Source organism: Sparus aurata, chromosome 15, assembly GCF_900880675.1.
Source record: "Sparus aurata chromosome 15, fSpaAur1.1, whole genome shotgun sequence".
NCBI lineage: Eukaryota > Metazoa > Chordata > Actinopteri > Spariformes > Sparidae > Sparus > Sparus aurata.
Genome location: NC_044201.1, coordinates 16,047,215 through 16,074,879, shown reverse-complemented (window position 1 = coordinate 16,074,879; position 27,665 = coordinate 16,047,215). Strand labels below are relative to the sequence as shown.

The 27,665-nt window shown below is 41.4% G+C and overlaps 1 protein-coding gene across 2 annotated transcripts; it reads left to right on the top strand.

Moving 5' to 3' along the window:
• Positions 1–69: 69 nt before the first annotated feature.
• On the top strand, positions 70–27,665 carry marchf5 (membrane-associated ring finger (C3HC4) 5). Of its 2 annotated transcripts, none has more exons than XM_030442398.1 (6): positions 70–504; positions 12,189–12,391; positions 24,097–24,227; positions 24,492–24,675; positions 24,950–25,101; positions 26,244–27,665. In XM_030442398.1, the coding sequence occupies exons 1-6, from the start codon at positions 476–478 to the stop codon at positions 26,358–26,360; spliced, it is 816 nt and encodes a 271-aa protein (XP_030298258.1). In that variant the 5' UTR covers positions 70–475; the 3' UTR covers positions 26,361–27,665. The 2 variants fall into 2 exon arrangements, with proteins under 2 accessions (XP_030298258.1, XP_030298257.1); XM_030442397.1 differs by having other exon boundaries at positions 24,935–25,101.

The window sequence follows — 27,665 nt, the reverse complement described above, 5'->3', positions numbered from 1 at the left end:
ACTACATTTCCCACGACAGAGAAAGTTCCTCCGTCGCCGCGCCGGCCTTGTTTTGATGACGCAACCACGCACAGCCGTGCTATTTGGCGTTACCTCAGAGACGGCTAGTCAATGGAGTCAAGCGGTCACGCCAATGCGATAATATTAGTGACAAACGAGGCCGTAGCCGATGGAAAGAGGATTTTTAGTCAAAACACTGCACCGGGCGCCGACGAATGCCATTAAGACTGCCATGACCGCGGAGGAATAGCTGTACGCCTCACAACTGGCTCATCTGCAGCTGACGCGTATCAACACAAAGGCCTATGTAGCTAGTTAGCGTCAGTTCCTCAGCTAGCAAGCGAGCAAGTGATTCAACGCCAACCTCAGCTGCAGCAACTAAACAGGCGTGCCATTTTAATGTTTTATCCGTAACGGAGTTAATCTGCTCCACCCGCAAGACAGCATTTGAGTATTTATTTGCTTCTTCACGATAATGGCGGAACAGCAGCAGAATTTGGACAGGTGAGTTCAAGTTTACGGCTAACATGCTAATGGGGGCTACGTAGCTTTACGTAAAATCACCACGGTGGACAAATGGAGGGCAGTTAACTCACCTGTTGTCAAAATATTCAGGAACTTATCAACTGTAAAGTGTATGTGTGGCTTCCTACCCATCTCTGACGTAATTTTAGTTGTTGGAAAACAATTAACGTTAGAGAGTGAGTGTAATTGGGCAGTGTTGATCCATGACGTCCTCCAAGACCGCTAACTTACTAACGTTACCGTTATAACATTGATATTGCATCATGTCATCATAATACTTGCATATCTCTGTGAACATTATATATGTAGTTGTATAAAGCTTTCCTCCTGACCCGGACATTAACCAGAGGTCATAGTGTCAGCTGCCACTTTCCTCGAAACATTTGGCCTGTTAACTATTTACCCAGTTAGAATTCTGCAATCGTCCCATAATGAATAAACCTCTTATCTACTTTTACACGGGACACTCGAAGGCCATTCTCATGACAAGTTTGTTTTCATTTATTTATATATTTACTATGTCAACACGCACTTGTGCATAAAATAGCCACAACTTATGTAACTCTTAAGTAACCCGATAATATGAATTGTCTACGTGGAGGAAGCTTGTGTCACCACTGAGATTTTCAAAAAGAGAGGAAATCATGCTGAGCATTCAATGGTTATAAAGGCTGACTGGTAGAGATCTTGTGAATAGGTTGTATGAGAGAGGGAGTATGAGAACATATCTGTCACTAACTAAGAATGAGGATATATGTTACACTGAACCAGGATACAGCAAAGCAGCAGTATGCAAGTTGTGTGTGACAGTTTTTCAAGTGGCATACTCGACATAGGAAGGTTTCAACAGCCAGACCCGAAGTAGAAAAAAAAACTTGCATCATGAGAATTTCTGAATTCATGGAGTTTTAAAAGCAGCAAGCACATATAGTTGGAAGCAATGAAGACAAACCGCATCCAGATAGAAACAAAGCATAGCTGCCATTGGGTGAAATGGCAACCCTATTTTGTAGTTTGACATTTAAGTGAACACGCTTACATGTAGCTTTTCGTCACACTGCCAAACTGTCCTAGCTGTCCATTGCCCGTGTGCACGAGTTGGTGAATTCTTTTTGAAGCCTCAGGGAAGTGTTGCGGTGGCAAGTTTTCCAGCTGACACGAGAAGTTCAAACATGGCTTCTGACATTGAAATGTCTGACAATACAAGTTTTACTCGGCAGACTGTGGCACCCAGTTTAATGGTCACAGGGAGGAGAGATACATCATGACAGGTGGGGAATTATTTTGAGCTATAAATGCATACAATCCTACCCTCAGTACATTTCATCAGGGATGTCAGGGCACAAAGTCAGCAGCTCTGCGTGTCACTTGGAGCAGCACATGGCTCTGAACCTTGCTCAGAGCTGTATCTCGTCACTTTGGCGGTCACACTAGACATGAAATCCAGACACTGCGGACACAAATCCATTTCCAAAAGGCTGCTCTTTTTATTATTTGTGATAGCCAGCAGCTAACCTCTCCAGGCAACAAGTTGAATTCACCTTCAGCACATTGTTATTCTGCCTGTGTGTGGCTTCCTTGGTTTGGTTGGCTAGAACATCAGTTTCTGCCATCAACATTTCCAGTGTTGTTTTCAGTTGGTGATGCAGCTTTTTCTTCATGCTGCCTTACAAAGAAACAGTGATCCACAGGCATGCCCTAATTGACAGTGGGATTTAAGTGGCTGATCACACCAAGATGCGTCATTAGAAACGCATTGCCAGCAAAATGGTTGCTTTCCAATGGTGCATTGTGCCTGGCATACAGTCCTCTTTTGTGCTGCATGGAGAATTTTTCTAGCCATTTTTTAAAAATTTAAATATTTTCAGCTTTTCAGTGCAAGGCATGGAGTGTCACTGCTTTTTTCATTAATCACATATGATATGATGGCCTCGGTGCATTACACTGTTTTGCCCTGTGCCTGTACTTACAAGTCTGTGTGATCGGGGTCTAAGATGCCTTGAAGTACAGCATCAACCCATTATGTTTTTTTGCTTTTATTAAAATAGTTGTACTGGAAGTTGTGAAAACAAAGTATAGCTGACCTCAGGGGCACAAAGTAGCATTTAACCACTGGAAAGATGGCACTGGCGTAAAAATGGGCTGTCAATCCAGTAGAAAGGTGCAAACATTTTGGCCTTTTGGCTTTTTTATTGATAGAACAGCTGAAGACATGACAGGAAACGGGTTGAGGGCGAGGGAGAGTGACATGCAGCAAAGGGCCCCAGGCCGGGACTCGAACCTAGGTCTACTGCAGCGGCGACAAAGCCTCTGTACATGGGATGCCCGCTCTACCCAATGAGCTTAACAGTGTCCCAGGCACAAGCATTTTAAAGAAAATTTGTGCTACATGATCAGAAAATCAGACCCCTTTGCCCAAAAGATAGAAAAACTACAACAACCAGAATTAACTGTGCTGCATCGAACCAGTAATCACCCCCGCTGATGATTGATGTACTGCGAGTTGGAGCGTGGCTTTATTTGTGCTTGGAGTCTGTTTTGAAACAAGAAACAATATGGCTACAGCTAAACAGTACACTATAGATATGCCTCAGAAAACATGTAAGGTGAGAGATAGACAATGAACAGGATCATGGTTTATATTTCATCAATAACAATGTATGTGATTAGAGTTTTTTCAGCCTCTGTTTGTTGGTTTAAATTTGATGAAACTGAACTTTTCTGTCATAGCCCCCAATTTCAAGGGAGGACGAAACACACTTTATAAGCAGATGCATTTATAGTTTTTTTTTTTACTTGTCCTGTCATGACATCAGCAGAATAGACACGTCGGCATCACTAGTTGTATGATCTACTGTTTTGAAACACAAGTTTCATCATAATGGGAGCTGGTGTTTTAAATAGATTAAGTTGATGTGATGTCTGTTTCTGCTATCAGTGTATTTTCCATAGAATATCTGGAATAAATTATCAGTGTAAAATGCTGGTCATGGTATAGAAACTAATGTTATCATCTTGCTTCTCAAAAACATACATGGGATGAATTTAGTGAAATAATCATTGTGATTGAACTAGCAGGTGATTCATAATAGGTTTAGTATTTTGACATACTACCTTCACTCCACCCAAAATTTTAAATTAAAGTGAAAACTTGGACACACAAACAATGCAGAATAAGTTTAGATGTGATCTAAGTGTCTATCACTTATAACTCCGATGTAGATAAATCTCAAACATTTTTCTCATCTGATCAGTTTAATGTCTACCCAGCTTTATTCTGAATGTAATAAGCTATTTTGTGTTTGTATGTTTGTTTACATTTTTTTTTTAAAGTCAGACCTGTTGGCTGCGCTCCAGTTGTCATTATCCTACATGTGTGGCCAGAGTTTTCCCTTTCCTGTGTGAGTGGTGGTTGACAGATACTGCAAGAGTGTGTCCGAGCACATCGTCGTGCTGCTCCCCTCAAAATAGTCCTTGGTATTTGATAGCTTATGCAGTGCATACTAAAAGGCATTTGACGCAGCACTTTCTGTAATTATTGAACTTTGGACTTTGAAACCATTTCCCAAGCACATGGTACAGTAGCAGAAAGAAAGGAAGGGCATGTGAGCTTTGTGAAATGTGCTTCAGCTGCGTGCTGCGGCTGTGTGGCAGAGGCAATGACCCTGACAGTGTTTGAGGAGCCGATAGCAAGAAGATGTATGTCATGTCCCCTCGCTTCTAGACAGTTGTGTACCCAGCCTCTATCACTGACAAACATAAGGCTCCACAGGCTCTTATCTGGGCCTGCCACAAGCAACCAGCTGCCCCTGCAATGCAGTGTTTCACAAATAGATGTGGGGGACACATTTCAATCTAGCCTGACCTTTTTATTGGCGCTCACATAACCTCCTTGTTTTACTCTTTTTTTGTCTGCATTTGGCCTTTTGTTCCACCAGGCTCTCTTAATTCTTGTTAAAATGACATAAATTTTCCTGTATGATATAAAACTTAAAAATAATCATAGTTTGATCGAGCAAAGAGGAAACCCTTCTTTTGTAAGATTGCAATGCAGGTTAGTTAAAAACACGGTTATAAGGCTAATATTATTTAGTCATGATTCTGAAAACATGTGGGACACATTTCTTGGAAATTCATTAATCATGGGTCCAATTTATGTCTTCATTTAGAATAGTTTTCATTGTGCTTTATTCTACACTGTTCTTCTGTTTTTGTCGCACAGTAAAATGAAACGCTTTTGTCTGCTTCATCATAGCCATATAACTAGGGCTGCACAATTAATTGCAAAAAAATTGAAATGGCAATATGACTAGGTGCAACATCCAAATCACAAGAACTACAATTATTTAATATAGGTAATATTTGCCACAAAACAGTGATTTAATGAAATGCTGTTGTGCTGCAGAGATGGTCTGGCCTAAAGCAGATGTTCTCCAGATGTAATAAAACATTTTTTTGCAGGGACCGAGAAAAGTGCCACATCATTATGATTTTAATGGGTTTTCAATGACAATGAAAATTGTGATATAAAATGTAATCATCCAAAATAATCATAATTATATCGCAATATCTGTCAAAATAATCACAGTGTCACTTTTAACCATATCGTGCAGTCCTACATATAACTAATATTTCTTTTTCTCAAAGACTGTCCGTAGTTTGGAATAAATGGTAGTCTGATAGCACATGGCTGAAATATCATCAAGTTATTTGTAACTGTATTTTTGAGTCAGTAATAGATTTGTATTTTTAACTGTCCAGTATCCGTTAGCTCTGTCATAGAAAAACAACTGGGTAAATTTTCCAAAATTTTCTCATACACTAGCTTGTGGACATATTTAGGGGTGCACCGATCCGATATTTAGATCGGATATCGGCCCCGATATTGACAAAATAGCTGGAATGGGGATCAGGAAAATTAACAGATCCACGGGCCGATCCAGTATTTTTTTTTCCTCCGTCGCAGCACGTGTGTTGCATGCTGAAAGAGCACAAGTTGTAGTTTGACCAAATTTGTATTAGTTTATTCTCAGGTTCAGCTGCTGCGTTTTATTTTGAATTCCTGTTTGCAGGACTATGCACTTAATATATTTTTTACATGTTTACAATGTTTGGTTACTGTTTGATTACAATTGTATGTTCAACCAATACACTGTTTTGTTTCTGCAGCTACATTTAATTTATTTAAATTTAAGAAGTTTGATTATGTTCTCTTTTAGATTTGAATGCAAAATTGTTTTTTTTTTAATAACAAATAAGAATACATGTTTTTTTTACATGTTTACAATGTTTGGTAACTGTTTGATTATTTTGTCTTCTTTGGGAAAGTAATGTTTAGTTAGAAAAGTCTGGTGCCTTTAGTCTGTTCCACGTGGTGGACGGAAGGTATAAGGTGGAAGGTATAAGGTGGAAGGTATACAGTTTATTTATTAATTCAACAATGGTATCGGATCGGTATCGAGTTTTGACAGATACACAAAGCCCAGGCATTGGTATCGGTATCAGGACTGAAAAAGTTGGATCGGTGCATCCCTAGACAAATTCCTAACAGAAATCAATAGATGGTCAGCAGCTTGCCTGTCTGGGCTTTGGAACCAAAACTAGCATGGCATTTACTCAAGTGAAAGGTAATGCCAATTGACACGTCTTAATCTAGGTGGTGTAGCTACCAGGCTTGAGGTATCTCAAACCTTTTTAAGTGCTGTTTCACCCTTTGTAAGTTTGTACACTGGGAACATTCACAGACGGCGTGATAAAATTGCCACATTATTTATTACAAACATGTGAACGTGGAATGTGACTCTTGAGACTTCCATAAAAAGGAAGATTCTAGATTAATGGTTTGTAATCCTCCACTGGCCGAAGTCGTCTTCACATTGGAAATTGGCCAGTCAAAGTCATGAGCCAATCAAAGCAACAACGAATGCCTTTTGCTGGACTCCTGTGCAAGTGTTAATATAATACAAAGGTCACAGGGTCTAGAACTGAACAACAGAAACAAAAATCAATTAATCATGTCTACTGGTCAGTTTGTTATTTTTGTCAAACACTGTTATCTACTACAGTGAAATATACATGCGATTCAAATCTAGTGATGGCTGAAGCTGGAGATTATTTTGTTATCGACTGCACAATATTATAAAGGCACCCTGTTATTGTGTCCACTTTGTGTGGAAAATACCCAAGCATCAGATCTTTTCAGTGTCAGTGTGTCAGCTGACGCTCTCCAGCCTTATCTGCCAAAGGCTCATGAAAGGTACTAATCTTAGACTCTGAGTAGTTGGATACTATTCTGTTCTATGGTGCCAAACAGCTCAAGTTGTTGTTTAACTGACATGGATGAGACAAGTTTGTGATTGAGTCGAAGCAGTCAGACATGGAGAAGCCCTCCTAGACCCTAACCTTCCATTAAGATCTTTGTGGGCTCGAATCCGGTCCTCCTGTGCCCTGCCTTTGTGCTGAGGAACCTCAAGCTTTCCCACAGTCACGTGACCGCTGCTGAGTGAAAGCAGCCTTTGTAGGGTGGCTTATGTGCTTCTTAAAGAACGGGAGCCTGACTTGTGAGACGATGAGAAAGTAGATACATTGTCACACTCATCTTTGTACACAGTGTCAATCACACTGTCATTCTGTATTCCTTCTGAGCCCACCATCAGACGCCCCCTCCCCTGTGTTGGTGTGACTTCATGATACTGTTCTTTGCTCCTTCTTGGCTTGTCAAAATTGACGTCCTCAGCTGATGTTGGCCTAGATTGACTAGAAGGATCTGTAGTCCTTCATTGCTGCACATTCTTTTGATCTTGGCAGCTTGAAGGTTTTTCAGAATAACCAGTGGAATGAAAAGGATAATACACACTGCCGTTTGCCTGCCCTTGAAGTTTAAGAGCAGTCGGTTAGAATTAGGTGGATTAAAGCTCATTGTGGAAACGGCAAAGCTCGACTCAAATTTGCCTGTTTAGCCTGTAAATAAGTGGTGGGGACGGCAGGTCACCAATCTTCAGAATGGTTCGGGCAGGTTGCCCGTCATCAGATCTCATGTTCTCAGGGGAAATGAATGGAAACCTTTCAGATCTTGTTAAGCAGTAATGGGGAATGTGTCAGATGTGGTAGCATCTGTAAACATAATGGTGTTTCCAAGTAGTAAACACTTTCGTAGTGTCTATTGTTTATAATTCATGGGGTTACAGGCCAGTTTTCCTGTCAAATTGCATAGGAATTCTCTTTAAGCAGGAGACCATTTTGTACATCCCGGTGCAGGTTTATCTGCCTGAGTGTTCTATTGAACCAGGTTGAGGCAACGGCGAGCTGGAGCTTAAGGTTTCTCATAGAGGATAGCATTTCGGTGCTGTTGTATTGGGTCCTCTCATGCGGTGGGGCTGGGTTACAAGGAATAAGAGCCAGTGGATCTAAGGGAGTGCCGGGTTTTGTTCTCAGCTGCTCTTGTGGAGACATCTGTCCACTGCTCAACTCATCTCCTCATCCTCGTATTTTATAACTGCCTCACTTTTCAGTCTCTGGGCTGTTTTTTTGGGGGTATAAAGTCTACCAGTGCAGAACATTGGAAATTGCCACAAGATGCATGCTCACACCTTACCTTTCCTAGTGTTGCAGTGCATGCAAATGTGATAATGCATCTGATGGTGTTTCAAGGAGCTTTGACTACGGTGCAGGCTCACATACCTGTCAGAAGTGAGCTCTAAAAAGACACTAGACAGAAGTGTGAATTGAGGTTTCCGTCACTCTCCGATTTACCACATGCGCCCCTTGTAGCCCTTCAGCTGGCCATGTCACCTGAGCACCTTGACCCTAAGGCTCCTCTCCTGCATCGTCATGTTTTATTCAGTTCCAGGGGAGTATTGGAAAATTAGCCATCGCAGGCAGGCAGCAACCTGAGCAAATAATCCAAGTTGGTCATCCATAGTCTTTTGCAGTTGAGCCCCCTGTACGCCCCAGTAACAGAGAACACCTAGAACTCAGTGTGACGATGACAGAAGGCCCCAGATTTGACATCCATTATTAAATGTGGGAGCAGCAAGTTTGAAATGTATACATGGTTTGTACTGTACTAAGGGAAATCGCTGAGTCAGCTGCTGAATAAAGGTTGAAGCCAGAATGGAAGTGCTGCCTAAGGCGTTCACCAATAAAAGTTTGCTATGCAGTAACTAGAAAACTCACCAGCCTCTTTCTCCAAGTAGCCTTTTGGTGACTTTATTTTAAATAGGTAGTTAGGGAGGATGTTTGCCTTTTACCACGATGGACTGTTTTATCAGCCGAACATTGGTATCTGCTATCGGCCCATCAACAAATAAGATGACATTCACTGAAGGCAGTATCTATTGTGTCACATTCATTTTGAGCTGGCACATTCATGAGGTACTAGCCAGTGACATCCCTGCCATCAGCTTGTAAGGCTGTGTTAGTAATGACATTTCTTTTCAAACACTGTGTAGGTAGCTGTATAGCAAGTTAAAAAGGCTTTTGGAGCATTTACTTTCACAAAAAAAGATGATTTAAGGTTGTTTCATAAATTGTGATTATTTAATTTCTGCTCTTCCAAAGATAGTGTAACCGAGAACAAAAAAACATTGGTACTAGCTGTTTGTCAAATTGTTATTTTAAATTGACTATTGATATCTTCGGCTTAGAATTTTACCTCCTATTTATTCACAGAATGACCACTCTGTTGCATTGAAATCACATGCTTAATAGCATAGAGCAGTAGTATCACAGACATCCAAACATGTTTACATTTTCCTCACAGTCCATTCAGATTTCAAGGCAAGTGTGTGAAGAAGATGATTGATCCTCTAATATACCAGAATCACGTGAAACACAGTGAGAATATTTTCAGTCACAGACAGTGGATGGTTCTGGGAAATGATGACGTATATTTATTATACTTTCTTTGCATAATGATTGTCAGTAAGCCTAGCAGACCTTAATTTAAATTTCTGCATTCTGGGGGAAAAAAATTTGCAATTAGAGCTGTAATTTATACCACAGTCCAATATATCTAATATTCTTTATGCGGTAAGAAACGTTTCCTTCTTCCTAGTGAGAGTAATAAGGCAGCAGGGTTTCTCCATTCCTGGCATACCTGTTGTTAAAGACGGGAAATGAAACTGTAAACTCTAGATACATCTCATCATGTCAGGCAAAGGCAGCTGGTTGTCTAAACCCTTTCAGAGAACAGATGCTTCCCTGAGTTGCACTGGGCCCAGTTTTAAACCAACCACTCGCATGGTTGTCATGAGCTTAAATGTATTTCTAAAACCGATGAACCCGTTGAAGAATTAATTTTCATCTGTGTAATGGTGGAGGTGATGTATGAATGCTGTTTATTTCCCCCAGATATATTATCACAAATGTCCTCATGCAAATCATACCCAAAATGTACATAGTCGCCGCCTGAGAGAAAAAAAAACTAACATTGCTATTAAATGTTTTTTTCTCCTCATTGAATTGATGCCGTGTGTGTGTGTGTGTGTGTGTGTGTGTGTGTGTGTGTGTGTGTGTGTGTGTGTGTGTGTGTGTGTGTGTGTGTGTGTGTGTGTGTGTGTGTGTGTGTGTGTGTGTGTGCGCTAATCATTGTTTAATTCATCCAGTGAAATGCCAAATGTTCAAGGTTCAGTGTAATTATGAAAATGAGAACATAAATGTCACACACGGATAGTCAGGCTGTAAATGGGTCGAAGGCAGCAGCCAGCTCCTGAACCAGAGGATCTCCTAGCAACAAGCTAGTCTAAAGCTGAATTGAATCGAACTGCAGCTTAAAGTAGAATCTTGGCATTTTTTAAATTTTATTTGGTTATTTTTCTTAATTTTAATAAGCTATCACACTGGTGGACAATAACTGATTTAATTCCTAATTCTTACCAGTACCAGCAGAACTCTGAAATCACAGATTGGGAGCTTAGCTGATGTAGTCATGGCCTGCTGTTGCAGATTTTCTTAAATCGATTATTTAGGTCTAACCTATGACTATTTTCATTGGTACGTAGCAGCTAAAATAAAAATGTCACTGGTCAAGATTCTTGAAATGAGCCTCATGCAATGAGACACAGGGGTGGTGACCCTTCTAACCAGTTGCATGCTGCTGATTAATTATGGAAAAGCAATATAATGTCACAGTTGGAGATGTACTGGGGTAAGGTCAGGGAACTTGGATCAAATTACCTTCCAGATGCTGGACAGACATGAATTTGAGTAGGACTCAGGGTGTTTTGTTCACAGAAGGAGTCCAACTAATTGGAAGACAGGCCAAAAATACTAATGTCTCCTTTACTGTCAGTAAGGAGGCATAAGTTTGAGGTGGAGGTGGACATATTACTCAAGATGTTCACCGTATGTGTGGGAGAATTTAATGCGGGAAGAGAGGAAGGAGGATGTGTTGGGACACTTGTGGGCAGGAGGGGGATGTTAAAATATGGTTTGGCTTGAGGCCAGTACAAGGTATTTGTCTGGATGTCACACACAAGGGAGACTGTCTCCTCATATTGTCTGCAACCAAGCCCCGCTGCATATCCGAGCTGTGGTTTATCAGAACATTGTGCTCACTCACACAGGGATGCCCCGGTAAATTTAGGGTTGAGTAGTAGCGTGGTAAATCCTAAAGGCAATGTCAGAAGAATGAGGCTCAAACCAGAGGCAAAGCAAGTGGTCAGATGTAGCAAAAGAAACGGTGCAGAAGTAAGGTCAATGATGGCCCTCTTTTGGATATATTGGTCAAAAAACATTGATTATGAAACCTAATAATATCTGTCATTGTGATGTGATCAGAAATATCATCCCCCGGAAATTTTGCCCTGTATCTAGATGACAGGATGAAGGGTCTGCTCGTATAAGTATGAGGGCGTGCACTGAACAGTTCCCACTGTACTCTCAGATATGCCTGACAAGCAGTCAGCATATAACATTTGTTTGCCTATAGGGTTTATGTATTGATCTTGGCTGATTGTCGAGTCCCTAGCTCAGAGTGATGCTGTGTGTGTGCGTGTCCATGTGTGTTATAGCTAGGCCAGCTGAAACTTTTGACTCATTTGAGGTGACTTTGTGTCGTTCACTGCAGCTTTTCATTCAAGAAAGATTACATTTCGTCCTGCTTGCTCTCTTTCACCCTATCCTCCAGTCTACCACTCACAAACAGATGCTCATACACGTGCCCCGCTGTCAAAGAGCATAACACACTTACAGACACATTTATATGTACCTGACAAGCCCATATAACTGAAATACAGCATTTTCTTAAAATTGAGATACATGACAGAGTGATTAGAAAGAGGCTTCTGAACTGAATCAACGCGCCGGCCTCTTAATTTTTCCAATGCTGAATCTATGGTCACATGTGTTGAAGACAGTATTTTTTTCTAGCCGGCTCCCTCGCTTGCTTTTGCCTGTGTTGTGTCAGTGGGCAGGAGCTCTGCTTGAGTTGTTTTTACTTGAGCCAAAGGTATTTATCACACTGCTTTGATTTAGAAATGCAGAAGCTCTATCTAATCGCTTTGTGTCTTTTCTGAAATCAAATTAGATCAGTTTTCATCAGCTCTAACACAATGGGGAAGTAAGATCTATTTAGAAATATCCAACCTTTTTACACCTATCAGGTTGTGTGAATGTGTTTCATTGTCTTTATCCAACCTATGGGTGTGTGTGTTTGTCTGTAGGAGCTGCTGGGTGTGCTTCGCTACAGACGAGGACGACCGCACGGCAGAGTGGGTGCGTCCATGTCGCTGCCGTGGCTCCACAAAGTGGGTTCATCAGGCCTGCCTGCAGCGCTGGGTGGATGAGAAGCAGCGGGGCAACAGCACGGCACGTGTGGCCTGCCCACAATGCAATGCAGAATACCTCATCGTCTTTCCCAAGCTGGGTGGGTAGCATTTCGCATTTCAGTACCTATTAGAGAGCTTGCAAAGAGGATTGTGTACTGTTTGAACTGTCCGTTGTGACTCTTACAGTGTTTTAGGAATACATTGCTAAAATAGTAAAGCTCTTTTTTATGTGCATGAAGCATGTCCAAACAGGGACGCAAGTGAAGAAGATTGCCTGTCTACTGTCTTTGCTATAGAGCACTAAAATAGATTGAGAAACTATCCAAAAGTTTCCAACGCGTAATTCTGAATTTGACTCGATGGAATTTAAACTGTCATTTTCCACCAGATGTCAACATTAAAGCAGCCTTACGGAGCAGGTCTTTGTGTACATTGACAGCTGAAGCTCTTCTTTGAAGGCACACTTGATAGCTGCTGCCTGTAACAGTACCCAAAGCTCTGAGAGCTATTCAGTTTGTCTTGCCTGAGTGGATGTTTGTTTATTCCAGAGCCAGCATAGGTTCTGCGGTGATCTGGGTAAATATTTCCTTTCAGTGTGACGGGGAACAGAAGGGTGCTCACTTGTTATACAGCCCAGCTCCTGGCTGATTGACCAGCAGCAGTTTAGAAAAGCAGCTGCCTCAATTATCTTGACACGTCAGAGTGACGAGGGCTTCAGTTGTTCCCAAACACCAGTTATGACTCATCTAATGAACAGACACCAAACATTACCATGCTTATTTGGCCAAAACCTCCTCGCTTAGTTTAGTTTCTCTGCCTCAGATCCATTCATATCTCTCTGAGACAGCAACAGACTTTATGCTTTTTGTTGCAGCAGCATTTTGTAGCAACAGAAGAATATTCTAGGTTCATCTATAGAGTAGATAAGGCCCTTTTTGTTGAAGTTTTACAGCCAAATATCAAAACCTGGACACATATAAGGTTCATGGTGCACGGTTGTGACTGGGTTACCCATCAGCCTCTGGGCCACTGCTATTTCAACCTCTAGAGAGAAGTTGCAATTTGAGACAGTAGCTGGCCCTAAGACAATGTTAGTCTGCAGGAGGCCTGGCCCGCCTGGTAAACAGGTTCATGTATATTTATAGTGACCAAGGCTGTGCTGTCACTCACTTTGGTGCTATAAGAAGCACTTGTATGTCTGTATCTCACTTTGAGAGCTAGTCATGGCACTTGGCTCATTGCTGGATATTTGTGAATGTGTCTGTCAGGCCCTTTGCTTTCCATATTTAAGGTTGTGTTAATTGGCTCACAGGCAATTAGTGCTGCATCAACTGTCAAATGCAGGAAAAAGTCCAACAGTCCCTGATAACACATTTAATTGTTTTAACATGTTGAGTGATAATTGATAATTCATTAGATTATCACATTTGTTGGCCTACAAATAAATAAAAAAAAACTGCTTTAAAGCAAAAGGTATCTCCCCAACATGGGGAAGTTTCCAGGGAAGTCATCTGTTAAATTCAAAAGAATCGTGCCAAACCAATGCATGTCTGAAAGAAATGTTCCAAAACTAAGAATGTACCATTTGAGTGGCGATTTTCTGTGTTTATCGTCGTCATGAAAATTGATCACATACTTTACACAATTCATTTAGAGCCTAACGGGAAGGAGAAATTCAAAGTGGGAGAATAGATGAATAGATAGTTGAATTAGGAGGCAGCAGTATCTGTCAGACCCGAGCTGAACATGCTGATAGCATTAGAATAAGATACAACATAGTTTACAGCATGTTGTTTGCTCTAGATACAGACTTAAAGAGATGAAGATCTTGGCCATTTTAAGGTCAGTTCGAGATTGTACTCATTATTTGATACTTATTCCTTATTTTGCTGTGCATGCATTCAGGTGTATAGCCTACATTACACAATTGAGTTCATTATTTTCACAGTTGACATTTTGACATGAGGCACAGGTGTAAATAGTAAACTTAATGATGGCTTCAGTGTCCAGATCATGCTGTTGTGTGTGCTGGCTCACTGTCAGACATTTGAATAGAGCAGAGCCATCTTTAATGTTATTTGTAACACTTGTGCTGTACTTATTATGACATGTCTAAATGTCTGACCAAGACCGCTTGTGCAGCTTATTTAAAGTATTAACAATTATTTCACAGGTTTCTTGTATTTTTCATCATCTCGGTATATGAAATGGTGCATGTGCCTGATTGTTCACTACAATCAAAAGTCGCGAGAGGTTGAATAAATGGTGAACCTGAAACTTAAATTTAAATCACAGAAATAAGTTTATTATTTATTGTCACTGGCTTAATGGAGTAAACAAGAGCTCAGTGTTTGTGTCACTGCTAAAGAATAATTCCATTAGTTACAAATTCATCACTGTTTGGCAAAGAGGGAAGCACAAATGTGCAGTGAATCAGTGAAATTGAGGCGAGGCCATGACTGACTTGTTGCCAAGCAACATGGTAAAAGGAGAGGTGCTCTTTGGGCTATATTAGGACAAATCATTCACAGTCAGGGATACACTGGATATCCATGTAGCTTTTCCTTGTGTGGTTTTATTAATTCTGTCAAATGATGATTCTGAAATCAAAGATGAACTTCTAGAGCATGGAGCAAAGTTATCTTTTATTGTTGTTTTGGAATTATTATAGTCAATCACAGGCGAAACTGAATGCAGTTCCATTCTTGTTCAGAAAAAGAGAACTTGTCTGACTTTTTTATGCCTCTGCACCAGCCATAGTCTTGGCTGAAGGTATTGTGTTTATCAGTTTTGCATCGATCTGTCCATTCTTCTATCCATCTCGTTCTTGTGAACCCGATATTTCAGGAATGCCTCTTCAAATTTTGCACAAATATCCAGCTGGACTCAAGGATGATTATGGTGGTCAAAGGTCACTGTGACCTCACAAAACACATTATTGACCATAACCCAAAAATGTGTACGCTAATTATGACAAGATGTCACACAAATGTCAAACAGGAAAAAATTATGAAGTGATGACATTTTATATCCGAAAGGTCAGCTTCACTGTGACATCATAAAGTTCTGCAGAAACACTCCTTGCCATTATTCAACGCCATAACTCGGGAGCCGAAAGGGAGATTGTGACCATATTTCACATTTGTATGGATATTTAATTGGTGACACTAATCTAGGGTGCCCACTTTCAAACTGTGATGATTGATTATATGTTCTGCGATGCTGGTTTGAATGTGTGAGAAGCATCGACTTTTCAGATTTGGCTTTTTTGGCCAAACACGTGAACACATACAGGAGTTTTTAACTATTGAAGTAGTCCTCCACAAGCTCATTGGTTGTGTTAATGTTGAGCTTCAGATGAATGTTGTTGCATTATGTGACAAAACTGTATCACTCCTTTGTAAAAATAGTGAGGAACTAAATAAAAACAACAGTGATGAAGAAGTGAATCAAATCAGATTCCCTTTCTCTGTTTAGCTCTATCAGTCCTCTGTGTTCCCCTGTAAGAATAGACTCCAAGTGAAGGCTGTGTATCTCTCTAAGATATATTCACTGGAATCAGATATGTCAATATCGTGATTACCTTTTTGTTTGGAACTACCGGTAATACCTTTTTGTTACATTTCTTCAGTCATCACCACATATTTCAAATGAACCTGTGATATGAACTGCAACTCTACGGGTGCGCGAAGGCATACAACCACGTGGCAGTTATTCTAGTTTTTCAAAGAGGATATACAAATGTGTTATCTATTGTTAGTCTCACTCAGATACTCTGGCTATGAGACACAATATGAATTGAGTCTGTTTGACACAGTAACCTTTGTAGTCATTATTTAGACACATTGCATCAGTGTTTTCTCACAGTTTGCCTCATCATTATGTCCTTGTGGTTAGTTATTCTTGGCCAAGTCCATTTTTTGTAACAGGGTAGTTGTGGCCTGCAAGGTAAAGTGTTTACAGTCATCAGCTCCTGACGCCCTTTCCAAAGTTTGTGTTTCTTTGTCATGTGTTCAAATGCTCAAGCGGTTTGCCCAGCAGCATAGACCGCTATGATGGATGGGCCAGTGGTTTATTTTGAAAGGGAACTTCCTCTTTGCTGTGGCTGATCTGCTGAGTGATGGTGCCCATAGAGAATGATAAAGCAGGCTTCTGCCACAATCACCATTCATTTACGGAGGATTTTTATATAAGCAACCAGAGGCTTGTGTTACCTTTGTTTTAGCTGTGTGTGACTCTGTTTGGTTTCCCTTCAGTTAAGATGACAGGCTGTGAGGGTGAGTGGGCAGAAGCAGCACATCTAACTGGCTGTTAAAAACTCTGAAAAGTTTTGTCAGTTTTGCATTTTTAAATGAGAGAATTGGCCGTTCGATTCAGCCGGGCCCTTTGGGAATCAGGATGTTCATATATGCAAATAGCAGAGCTTTGGAAATGGGATGTATTCAGAGTATCTTATCACAAGGAACTGTCTTAAATTATGCTAATAGTTCACACATTTCAGGGTTCCCTTGAGACAAGATTTTTTATCTCATGGGGCTCGTCCTGCTTTAATAAAAGTTTAAATAAACTAATGCTGCTGAAAGAATCCTTACCTGAGGGTCTGAGAAAAGTCCTGAGACAAAAGACGGAGCAGAGCCAACCCTGTTGTGATGGCTGACATGTTTCATGTATGAACTGCCAAATATTCATTTATACACAGAAGCGTGAGGAACCAAATCATTATATTGATGAAGAGAGACGCATAAACATTTTTTTTCCCAGTGAATCAAACAAGTTTATTTTTCTCTGCTTCTCCATTTAGTTGTGACGAAATAAAGCTCTGCTTTTTATTAGCGCTCTGTCATTATTTGCTTAAATGACTATGTTTTTTGTACCTCAGCTTAGAGATCGTTATAAATTGGTCTCAGTCCTCTAGGTTGCCTCTTACTTCTCTGACTGAGAGGTTATCAATAGTTTAAAATGCCTTGTGAAATGGCATCAACTTAAAATGTCAAAGTAAGCACTGATCTGCCCATTATTTTTAAGAGTTTCAGCCTGAAGATGTTCTGTGAATCTTTTTTATTGAAATCTAAGCACTAAACCCAGAACCATGGAAGTCGAGTCATTTTTAGACATGTTCTCAACACAGAGAAGATTAATTTAGCAGCTGAATGTATCTGGACAGGATGTGTTGACAAACGGTTGGTTGTATGCACCGGGCCTGCTGAGTTTACCTGAGAGGCTTGTCATCATCAGGGGAAAGTGTCATTTTCTTAGTCCCATTAGCTAGTATCAGACAGAGGTGGCGAGGGAGTCGTGTAGCAGGGATGCCGGATGTGTCTGGCAGAGAGGAGTGGGAGTGAAACTGGGTCACGGGAGGAGCCGACGGTGCTGCTCATCAAAGGCCGACGAGCAGTGCGGAGATGAACGGAGTAATGCCGCCGCTCTGCTGATGAGTCTGTGAAATCACAGCTGTCCTGCAGTGTTTCCCTGTGACTGAAACATGACATTCATTATTCATTAGACCTCAGGTCTGCAGAGATGTGGACTCAAGTTGACTCATGTCACTGTTTTGATGACTTGCAACTTGACATGACAAAATAAATCAGTTGAGACTTGACTTAGACTTGGGAGTTAAAGACTCGACACGAGACATGATGACTTGATTGACTTGTCTGTGTTCAAGTTGAATTGATTTATTGCCTGGCTGTCAGTATTTTACTCTTTAAAAGTGATGGAGATCTCACTGAATCTCAAACTAATTCAAATCATTTTTTTATACTTTTTGAACAGGTTGAATACATTTGTCAATGATCTTTATTTGACAGATGCTAATACTTTATATTTTCTCTTTAATAAAGATCAGATAGTGCAGATGACACTTGAGTTTCTTGGTTGAGAGAAAAGGTACGTGACGGGAATTGACCATACACAACTTGTGACTTGACCTGCCCAAGAAAAAATGACTTGCTCCAGACTTGGATTTATTGATTTGTCACATGTCTGCAGGTCTGTGGTGGTCACATTTCTAGATTATAAAGACTAAGGATGGATTTATCCTCCCGACAAAGCACTGCATGCAAAACAACATCATTTTTGCTTTTTTATTATATTATTATTTAATGACTTGCATTATGTCATTCTTGGGTCAAGCTGCACTTGCAAATTATTTGGGATTGTTACTTGGACTACCAGATTAGGTGGGTTGTAACCGATCATAGCTGTTTTGTTCTAAAACCTAAACAAGCAATGATAAATTTTGAACTAGACATCTCAAGCACACCACCCCACACCTGCATTCAGTTGTAATCAGGCTATATGCCACTAGAAGGCTTTGCTATATCTCATTTCAAGCTTGATAAATAACATGAATACTACTCATAGGTACAAAGTAAATCTCTGCATCTCTTGGCTGAGATTTTATTTATGTCATCTGAGGAGTTCCAGTCTTTAGCTGCAGAAGAATACGCTGGGCACGAGTGCACTTCAAAGTGAGCAGGAAGAGCACAGCTGTTTTGCTGCATCATTGCTGCAGTGTTCTTTTTTAATTTTTATCTTTATTGTAGTGATATATAGGCACAGTGCTACCTTTTTATGATTTTCTTGTTGTACAGACAGCCAGTTGCTCCATGTTTACTTTAACTTAAAATCTCAGATTTATTCCTCCTTTTTGAATATAATTTTAGTGGCTCGGCTTCACATGCTGTGGTGTTCGCAGCAGCTTTAATTAGCCGTCAGAATAATGGCAATTTCACAGCTTAGTGACAACACTGGGATGACAGCTTTCAATTTGGGTGATGGCCGTGGACAGGTAGTGACAGGGAGCTCGGCTAGGAGGTTGCCACAGCGGTTATTTTCTCAGGGTTGCTGCAGAGGCCAGCTCATTTCTAGAAGCTTGACAGGCATTACTCATGTTTGGCTCCCCGGGCGGGACCCCTGCCCGTCACGGGATCAGATGGGGGTTTGATTTGGAGCCACAGATCACCTTTTCTATTAACCCAGGTTTTGATTGTTTTCACTGACTTACAGCGCAGGAAGCAAAGCATCACTGCCGCTCACAAAGAGTAGGGTATATTTTGTTCTGGCCCAATTCCCACCAGCACCTGCTGCAGAGCCAAAGTCAGCCCATCATGCTAATTTGGCCGGCAGTATGACTCTGAGGACGTTGTGTCCTTGCTGCTCTTTCTTAACTGACACTCCGCCTAGAGAGCGTAAACAAGCCAGCTGGAACCGTGTGCCAGCATGCGTGCCCACTACTGAGGAATTGCAGTTGCACTTTTCCCCTCTCTCCTTCACTTTCCCCCTCCCTTCTTTTTAATTATCTTAATTATGGAATCTGCTGCCAGTGGATGAAATGAATTGCTCAGCTCTCCATCTTGCCAGCGGCCATTAAGGGGCGACCCAGTTCCCTCCGGCCACGATGGCGTAATGCTTAGGCAGGGAGAAAGCGGAAGAGATTCCAACCCTGTCATCCAAATACGCCATATTAATAATGCGCTCAAGCACGGCGAGATCACTCCGGTCGGCAAACACAGGTGCAGTAAAAAGGAGCTCCGGAAAGCATCAAAAAGCTGGCAGAGGACGAGAGAGGGCTTCTGTGTTTATAACTACTTTTGAAATAAAAGTGAGATATTTCTGTCGCGTGTTAAGTAGCTCTGAAAGTGCCAAATGCTTCTTGCTTGCTTTGGGTTCCTTTCTCAACAAGTGGCCAGGAGCACCGTCGTCTAAACAGAAGGAGCTGTTTAAAATGCTGCACTGAACTGTGCTCACAACTCAAAGCCTTCACAGAGTGTATGTACTCAGCTGCGGAAAAAGGTGTACAGCTAACAGTGGCTGGATTGTATACAACTTGTGGCAAGTGCTTATGGGTAACAGCCTCACGGTGGCCTGGCTGTACAAACAGCTTAATAAAGTCTGACTTATGTCCCAACTGCAGAAACCCATAACCCCAAAATAACCACTGAGCCTCAGGATTATTTTTAAAAGCTGCTGCTTTTATTACACATGGTGTGTTGGCTAATGTCAGTGTTGTAGTTAGAAATGTCACCGTTTGGTCTCACCGCTTTGGTTTCCTGTACAAGCTCATTAAAATGTATCTGCTCAGGTGCTTTCATTAAATCTGATGACTTGAAAATGTCTCGACAGCTCTCCAGCAGCCTGTAACAACTACAACACAGTCGCTCTTAACTTAAAGTGATGGAAGCTTTCTGTGCTGCAAGGTCAATGTGTCTTTTAGTGGCTGTACAGCAGCCCTGTAACGTAAATGACGTGGATAATATATTTATCAATCTGCTGCTGACATGTCAGGGGAGAGAGTGTTCTTGAACCGAGGCCTGCTTTCACAATGACCAATGACTCAGCACTGTTTGAATACGACTTCATAGCTTTATTTCTCAACCAGACAAGACATGTGTCAAAATGTCTGTGTTTTGAAAATGGGATGATAAAATTCACCCTTCCCAGGAGACGAACGTGTTTTTTAGAAAGCCTGTTGAAATGACCTTTGAACAACTTATATAAATATGTGAGAGTGTTTTCACATCTCTGAACAAAAATCCATCATCAAATGTGAAAGGTTTTAACTAGGGCTGCACCAGATGGTGGAAAATAAATCATATTTGGGATATTGTGACAGATTTGCAGATCTGATTCATGATTAGTGGGGATCATTTTTGTATTGCACTTGTAGGCCATTGCACTGGGCCATATTGCCTTTTCGAGCTCTAGTTTTAACTGCTCCAAACCAAATGGATTTTGTCAGATTGTGTTTTTGCTGACAGTATTAGAAGTAAAAAAGTATTTATCACAATTCTGTCATATCCCCCGACAACCTGGCTTCAAATCATTCTAACTTTTTGGTAACACTTCAAAATAACCATCAATAATAATAAATGGTAAAAGTGAAGTAGTAGTAGATGGATGTGCGTCCTGGATGCTGGTAGGGTGGAGGAGGGAACGTTGGCAGCTTTGTCCTTAATTGGATTAGAGGAAGTTTGACCTGCAGCAAATAGACCCATGCTTGTTATCCGAGACGGCGTTATGTTAGGCAAACATGTCATTTAGTCCTCGTGTTTAAAGTGTATACTCTTGTAATGATCAGGTTAATTGCAAATACGTCTGGTCTTCCATGTTTTCATATAATACCTACTTTGTTGTAGGTAAAACAATGCTGTGTATAGTAATTCAGCTGGAAATGGCTAAAATTAGCTTTATTGCTGGCAAGTGTCATCTGATAAAATCAGCTAATGTCGGTGGTCATTTCTACAGGCAGAATGGACTGTTATGGGGTAGAAATGAGTCAAAGTCAAAGGAACAGTTGTTTAAAAAATGAGTAATACTTGAGTGTTACATCTGCCACAGTGCAATAGACTGTACCATGCAAGAACAGAAAGCTCTTGAATGGTCAATGACATAAACTTCATGTGAAATACCCCAAACTGCTTCTACTTTGTCAGACAATGTGCTGTTAACTGTATGTTGAACAACAGTGTTCACAGTACGGTCAGAGGGTTTTGGGGAAAATATGATTTCAAGGCCTTTAAACTCTGATCTGAAAGGTTCAAGTCTTGATTGTCATGGATTGCCAAAACAACTAAACAGTGAAGCGACTGAGCTATCTGAGCTGTAAAATTAAAGGTAGAAAAGATTTTAATTTTACAAAGAATGAAGAAGTATTTTTGTGTTTCAACACAGAACAGAATAGAATAGTTATCTCTGATACATCCAGCAGATTGTTTAGGTGCATGTGCTGGGCTGCAACCCATTACGGTCTGATGCTGTACTGTGTGCTGGCTTCCTCTGGTAGCGTCCCCACCCCTGCTCTCCTCCCACTGACTCCTGGGCGAGTTATTAATAGGCTGTGGATGGGTCTGTCTGAGTGAGGAAATCAGGTTGCCTTCCTGTAAATATTGCATGATTTCCCTCGAGTCAGCCTGGAATGCCAGAGAGGAGGATGCGGCAGAGAATTTTTAGGTCCTGCTCCTGATGTCAGACATGGACGGAGCTGGTCTGAAGGCACGTTTGGACTTCAGATTAATCCTCAATACATGCCTGTCAAGAATCAAGCTTAGTTTCTTTTTAATCTTGGTTGAACCTGCCTGAGAAGCTCCCCCCTGTTTGTCAATAACCCTGCAGCACAAAGTGTGCACCATACCTGGCCTGCTTCACTTTCTTTCAACTTTGACATTACTGCATTGCTGCCATTTTTCTCGTTTCACTAAAAGACATCCTGAACACATGATGTTTGTTTAGGGTGAGCTTCCTCTTGTCTTGCGTTTCTTATGAACACATTAAGCCTGTAGGCAGAAAGGGAAGCTTTTTCGTTACAGGTCCCAATGCTGCTTATATTCCTGTGTCTCTTTGCTTTCGACTATTGTGTAAATGTTGGCAGGTAAAGATGGCTGTTGCCTCTGTTTTGTAGATGGTTATGAAAGAATTTGTGTTGACCCCAGATGCCTTTCTGGTTCGACTTGTTTTACCAGCAGGAGTCTCATGACCCCTGCTGTACACTCAAAAAGTGCTCATTGGCTTGTGTTATCCCCCGCAGTACCTCTCTTGGCTTCAATGATGTCTCTAAAAGCAGAATGATCAGACCTGTAGAGTCCTCACTCTCATGTAAATAACATGTAGAGACACCATGACACAAACGTGTTTGAATGTTTTCATGATTTCATAATTACTCATTTCAACCTTGGACTAACTAGATTCATACTGCAATATTGTAACAACACTGATTATAAAATCAGTCAGCTGGAGACAGTTTGTTACCAACTCATGGAGCTAACACTTGCTAAAGCCGATAAAATCTTAGTTACATTTCAGAAGAGCTGCAACTTCGTTATTTCATCAATGTGAGTGAACAAAATGTCTATAGAAAAGTTGTTGAAATGCTCATCAGTATTTCCCAGGGTTTAAATTAACAACTTCAAATTGATTCTATTGTCCAAACCAATAGTCTGAAACTCAAAGACTCTTCATTTGCTAATATAATTTACAAATAAAAGCAGTTAATCCTCACATTTAACTTGACTGTTGAATGACAATGACAAAAACGATTAATTGATAATCAAAATAATTGGCAAATTATTTTTCTTTCAATCAATTAATCAAGTAAATGTTTCAGCTCTGCTACCTATTGCAGGGTGTGTACAGGAAAACGGTCCAGCGTCACAGCGCTAGAGCTAGACTGTTATTTTTGCCAGGCCAATATATCGACAGATATTATTTCAGATATGTCGGTTTGTTCACAAGAGTGACAAGTTAAAGCTGCTGAATGCTTGAGGTCGTTTTAACTAACAGCCTCCTCCCTCCTCTCCACATCACCAAATTTAACATGGAGCGGTAATCTTCACACAAAGCAGCAAACAGCAGGGTCACGAACAGACAGGAGAGACACGAGCTACTGACCAAACACTCTATAACAGTGATTACTGTTAGAACGACTCGCACACGTGTGTTTGGTGCGCGGGTGAACTAACTTCAGTTTGAAAATCCTCATTATTAACGTATCTGCATCGAGACATAATCATTCTAGAGAGAATCGCGATGCATCGAAGAATCAAATATTTTTCCCACACCTAATTACTGTTGGACTAAGGAGCTCTAACACACACAAAAAATCACTTACAGCAGCCTTAATTTTGATTGGCTCAGTATGTATCTTGTTCAAAGACAAATCTAAGGCATGTGTATCAGAATTGTTATGTTTGTTTGAAAAATTACCATCAGCCGATTTTAAGTCTGGGTTTTTTTCAACCTTTTAATACCAGTATTATTCAAAATAAGAGTTTCATGTCTACAACTCTCCGATATTCTCCTACACCAGGTCCCGTGGTCTATGTGCTGGACCTGGCTGACCGACTCATCTCTAAAGCTGGACCCTTCGCCGCTGCTGGCATCATGGTGGGCTCCATCTATTGGACAGCTGTCACCTACGGAGCTGTCACTGTCATGCAGGTATTACCAGTGATCCCTCCTGAGAGGTTTTGCTTTAGAATAGGTCTGTTCTGTCTAGTGAGGACTTTGACACTAAAAAGCATTTCTTCAAGTCATGCATGTGTTTATGTTTGGATGTCTTCCACTTTCCATAAGTGCAAATAATGTGCACATGCCCCTGCTTTGCTCCTTTCTTTGATTCTTTTTCTCATTTGTAAGTGAAAGTCACCCAGTTTGACTTCTCGGCTGTAGTTTTCCATTCTGACCGGCCCGTCTGCTCTCCAGGTGGTGGGCCATAAGGAGGGCCTGGATGTTATGGAGCGGGCCGACCCTCTGTTCCTGCTCATTGGCCTGCCCACCATCCCTGTCATGCTGATCCTCGGCAAGATGATCCGCTGGGAGGACTACGTCCTGCGTCTGTGGAGGAAGTACTCCAACAAACTGCAGATCCTCAACAGCATCTTCCCAGGTCAGGACACACACTCACAAATATATTAATTTGTCTTTGTGTTTAACCTTATTCAAATATTATGAGATTTAGAGCTTTAGAGCTGTGACTGTATTCAGCAGTAGTGTATTACTGCAGCTGGAGCACAGCCTCCACTGCTGGAGAAAACAGTAAATGAATAAGTTGTCTCTTTGTTCATTAGATCAGCTGTGCCCTCAGGTACAAATGCAATCATGTGTGTTTCATCTGGCTCCCTGCTGCTCTCTCTACGTCTCTGCAGGGATTGGCTGCCCAGTTCCTCGTATCCCGGCAGAGGCCAGCCCCCTGGCGGACCACGTGTCGGCCACACGGATCCTGTGCGGCGCTCTGGTCTTCCCCACCATCGCCACCATTGTGGGGAAGCTCATGTTCAGCAGCGTCAACTCCAACCTGCAGAGGACCATCCTGGTGGGTACAACCACAAGCAACTCATGCATCCAAAGCAGAAAATAAACAAGATGCAAATTGTTTAATCAAAATGATTCTGTGTTTGTTCAGGTGAGTTAAATACTTTCTTTAGGCTCCTCTTGTTTACTCCCTCGTGATTCAAGGGGAACACAACAACAGTGCTGTTGAATAAATGATTCCAGTTTAGTGACTGTCACCTGTGCAAAATATGAGCCACTGGTACCTAAGAGAAACCCCCCTCCTCTCTCCCTGTGCTGACGACAGAAAGGTAACCAGAGTGGCCCGTGTGATCCAGGCTGCACTGATAGCTCTGAACACTGTGTCCCCGTCTACTGAGCGACAGACTGCAAGAGTTTTACCTTTAAAGGAAGAAGAAGAAAAGACCTTGGTTATTTATTTCTTTGCTCAAAAGGAAAACATGAATCACAAAATTTGAAATAACAAGATTATTGTACTTTACGTCAGCAAACATCAAATTCTTTCAAGTTTTTGGTTATACTGATTTAAAGCAGGAACACAAAAAACCGGACTGTCAAAGTTTGCCCGCCATGAGCTACAGTTTGGCCCACCAAAAGAATTACTGAAAGTTTGGGGACCCTCGGATTTACCAAACAAGACATCACATTTTAATAAGCTACTTCAGTTTTTGTAGACAACATGACCCCATAATGAGGAGCAGTAAGACATAACCTGGCTAGCTGTGTCCGATCTTCATGCCATGCTAAACTAACCAGCCACTTGCTGTAGCTCTATATTAACCATTTAGAGATAAGTGTCATACAAATCGTCTCTTCTAAATCATGGCAAGTAAGCAAATGAGCATTTTTTTTCACAAATTGTTGAAATCTGTATCATTTCATCATTTACACTGAAACTGCTTTTGAATGTTAATATTGAACCTCACAGTGCTAATTAAGACAATGAGGTGCTGTAAATGTTCCTTATCCAACAGGAAGCAACCAGATGATCTCCTGTCTGTTTGTCTGCTTGTGTTTATGGGATGTTGGGTGCTGTCATACGTGTGACAGTCGGTGTGGAAATGAGAGAAGATTCTTCTTAAGCCCTGAGTGGGAGAAGCTTTGATGTTCTGAGCTGAATGTGTCTTTAAGCTCTTTCAACACACCCTGTTTGTTTCCCTACAGGGAGGTATCGCCTTTGTGGCCATCAAGGGGGCGTTTAAGGTGTACTTCAAACAGCAGCAGTACCTGAGGCAAGCCCACCGCAAGATCCTAAACTTCCCCGAGCAGGAGGAGGCCTGAGGAGGCCGGGCGGTCCGGAGGGAAGCTGGCCAGCCGGACGAACCACACACACCTCTGCTGGAGGGGTGAGGGGAGGGAGGGAGGGAACGAACCGTCAGACTCTGAGCAGGAGGCGCTGGTGAAACGAACTCGGGATCAGTGTCACCCCTTACTCACCCGCTCCTCCTCCACACGCCTCACCCCTCTCACCCCTCCCGGAGCCGACATTCGCGCAGGAATCCCACACCACCGCCACCACACTTTGTTTTTATTTTGATGCTTTTGTGAGGTGAAGACAGAAAAGACACGCTCATCAGTTACACACGCACATTAACACTCTTTCCCAAGAACTCCAGCTGTGTGACTGTAGGGTGGATGTGCTTCTACAATCACGTAAATAATACTTATTGTAAACTTACTGTATTTTAAAGGAAAAGAAAATGCGGGGCATGTGTAATTAGAAAGTTTTATAATATTAATAATAAATAATTGTTTTATAATGTTTATTTTGCAGATCTAAAAAGAAAAGCCCCCTTTGCCAATGTTTGGGGGCTGATATTGAATGATGTTCAGTGAGTGGAATGTATTAATGATAAACAATAAAAATGTGTTGACAGATGTGAATCACGATGCAGTACGTTACAACATGGCAGCCAGGAAGCATTTAGGAGAAAACTAACCTAACACACTGACCACACCTAGGATGTTAATATAGAGTTGTGTTGTAGAGCCCTGCGTTATTTGAACGACTTTGGTGTTTAATTCTTTTCGTTCCCATGCCTTGGCAGTGTTCACGTCAGATGTCCGTAGCTTCATCTCTATTTTACGAAACGCTTTCACTCGATGTGTTTCGAAGCTTCGTCAGCCGCCGCAGCCCTCCCCAAGTTTTGGTTGACTTCCTGCAGGACGAGCCAGTCGCCGTGACGGATAAAATGGAGGCTTTTGAAAGCGATGCTGCACTTTTCAGTGGGAGGCATGGAATGAAAACATTTCAACCTGGACTGATGCTGTCTGGGTTTTTATTTGACTTGTCTGGGTGTGAACTGTAGCTCAGGTCAGTCTGTGCTTCTGAGGTCATCGCCATGGAGACAAGGGTGAAACTTGGACTTGATTGAAAATGCGTCACTGGAGTTAGATTACATTTTGGTCAGGACTCTTGGGAAAATTGAAGGGTCAGTTCAACAAAAAATAAGAACCATATTTTCCTGATTTATGACTCGGCGTGCAGATGGTTTTGGTTTTATTTCATGGTTTTATGTGCATTAGAAAATACACCTCTGATTTGGGACCATTTCTTTAGTAGAAAATAAAAACCTTTCACAGCAA

What these genes read in the sequence shown, in the direction of transcription:
- marchf5 (XM_030442397.1), top strand. Translation starts at nt 476, where the DNA reads ATGGCGGAACAGCAGCAGAATTTGGACAG. An exon ending in GAGCTGTCACTGTCATGCAG is followed by an intron (nt 24,228 to 24,491) that starts GTATTACCAGTG and finishes TCTGCTCTCCAG; the next exon opens with GTGGTGGGCCATAAGGAGGG. An exon ending in CCTCAACAGCATCTTCCCAG is followed by an intron (nt 24,676 to 24,934) that starts GTCAGGACACAC and finishes ACGTCTCTGCAG; the next exon opens with GGATTGGCTGCCCAGTTCCT.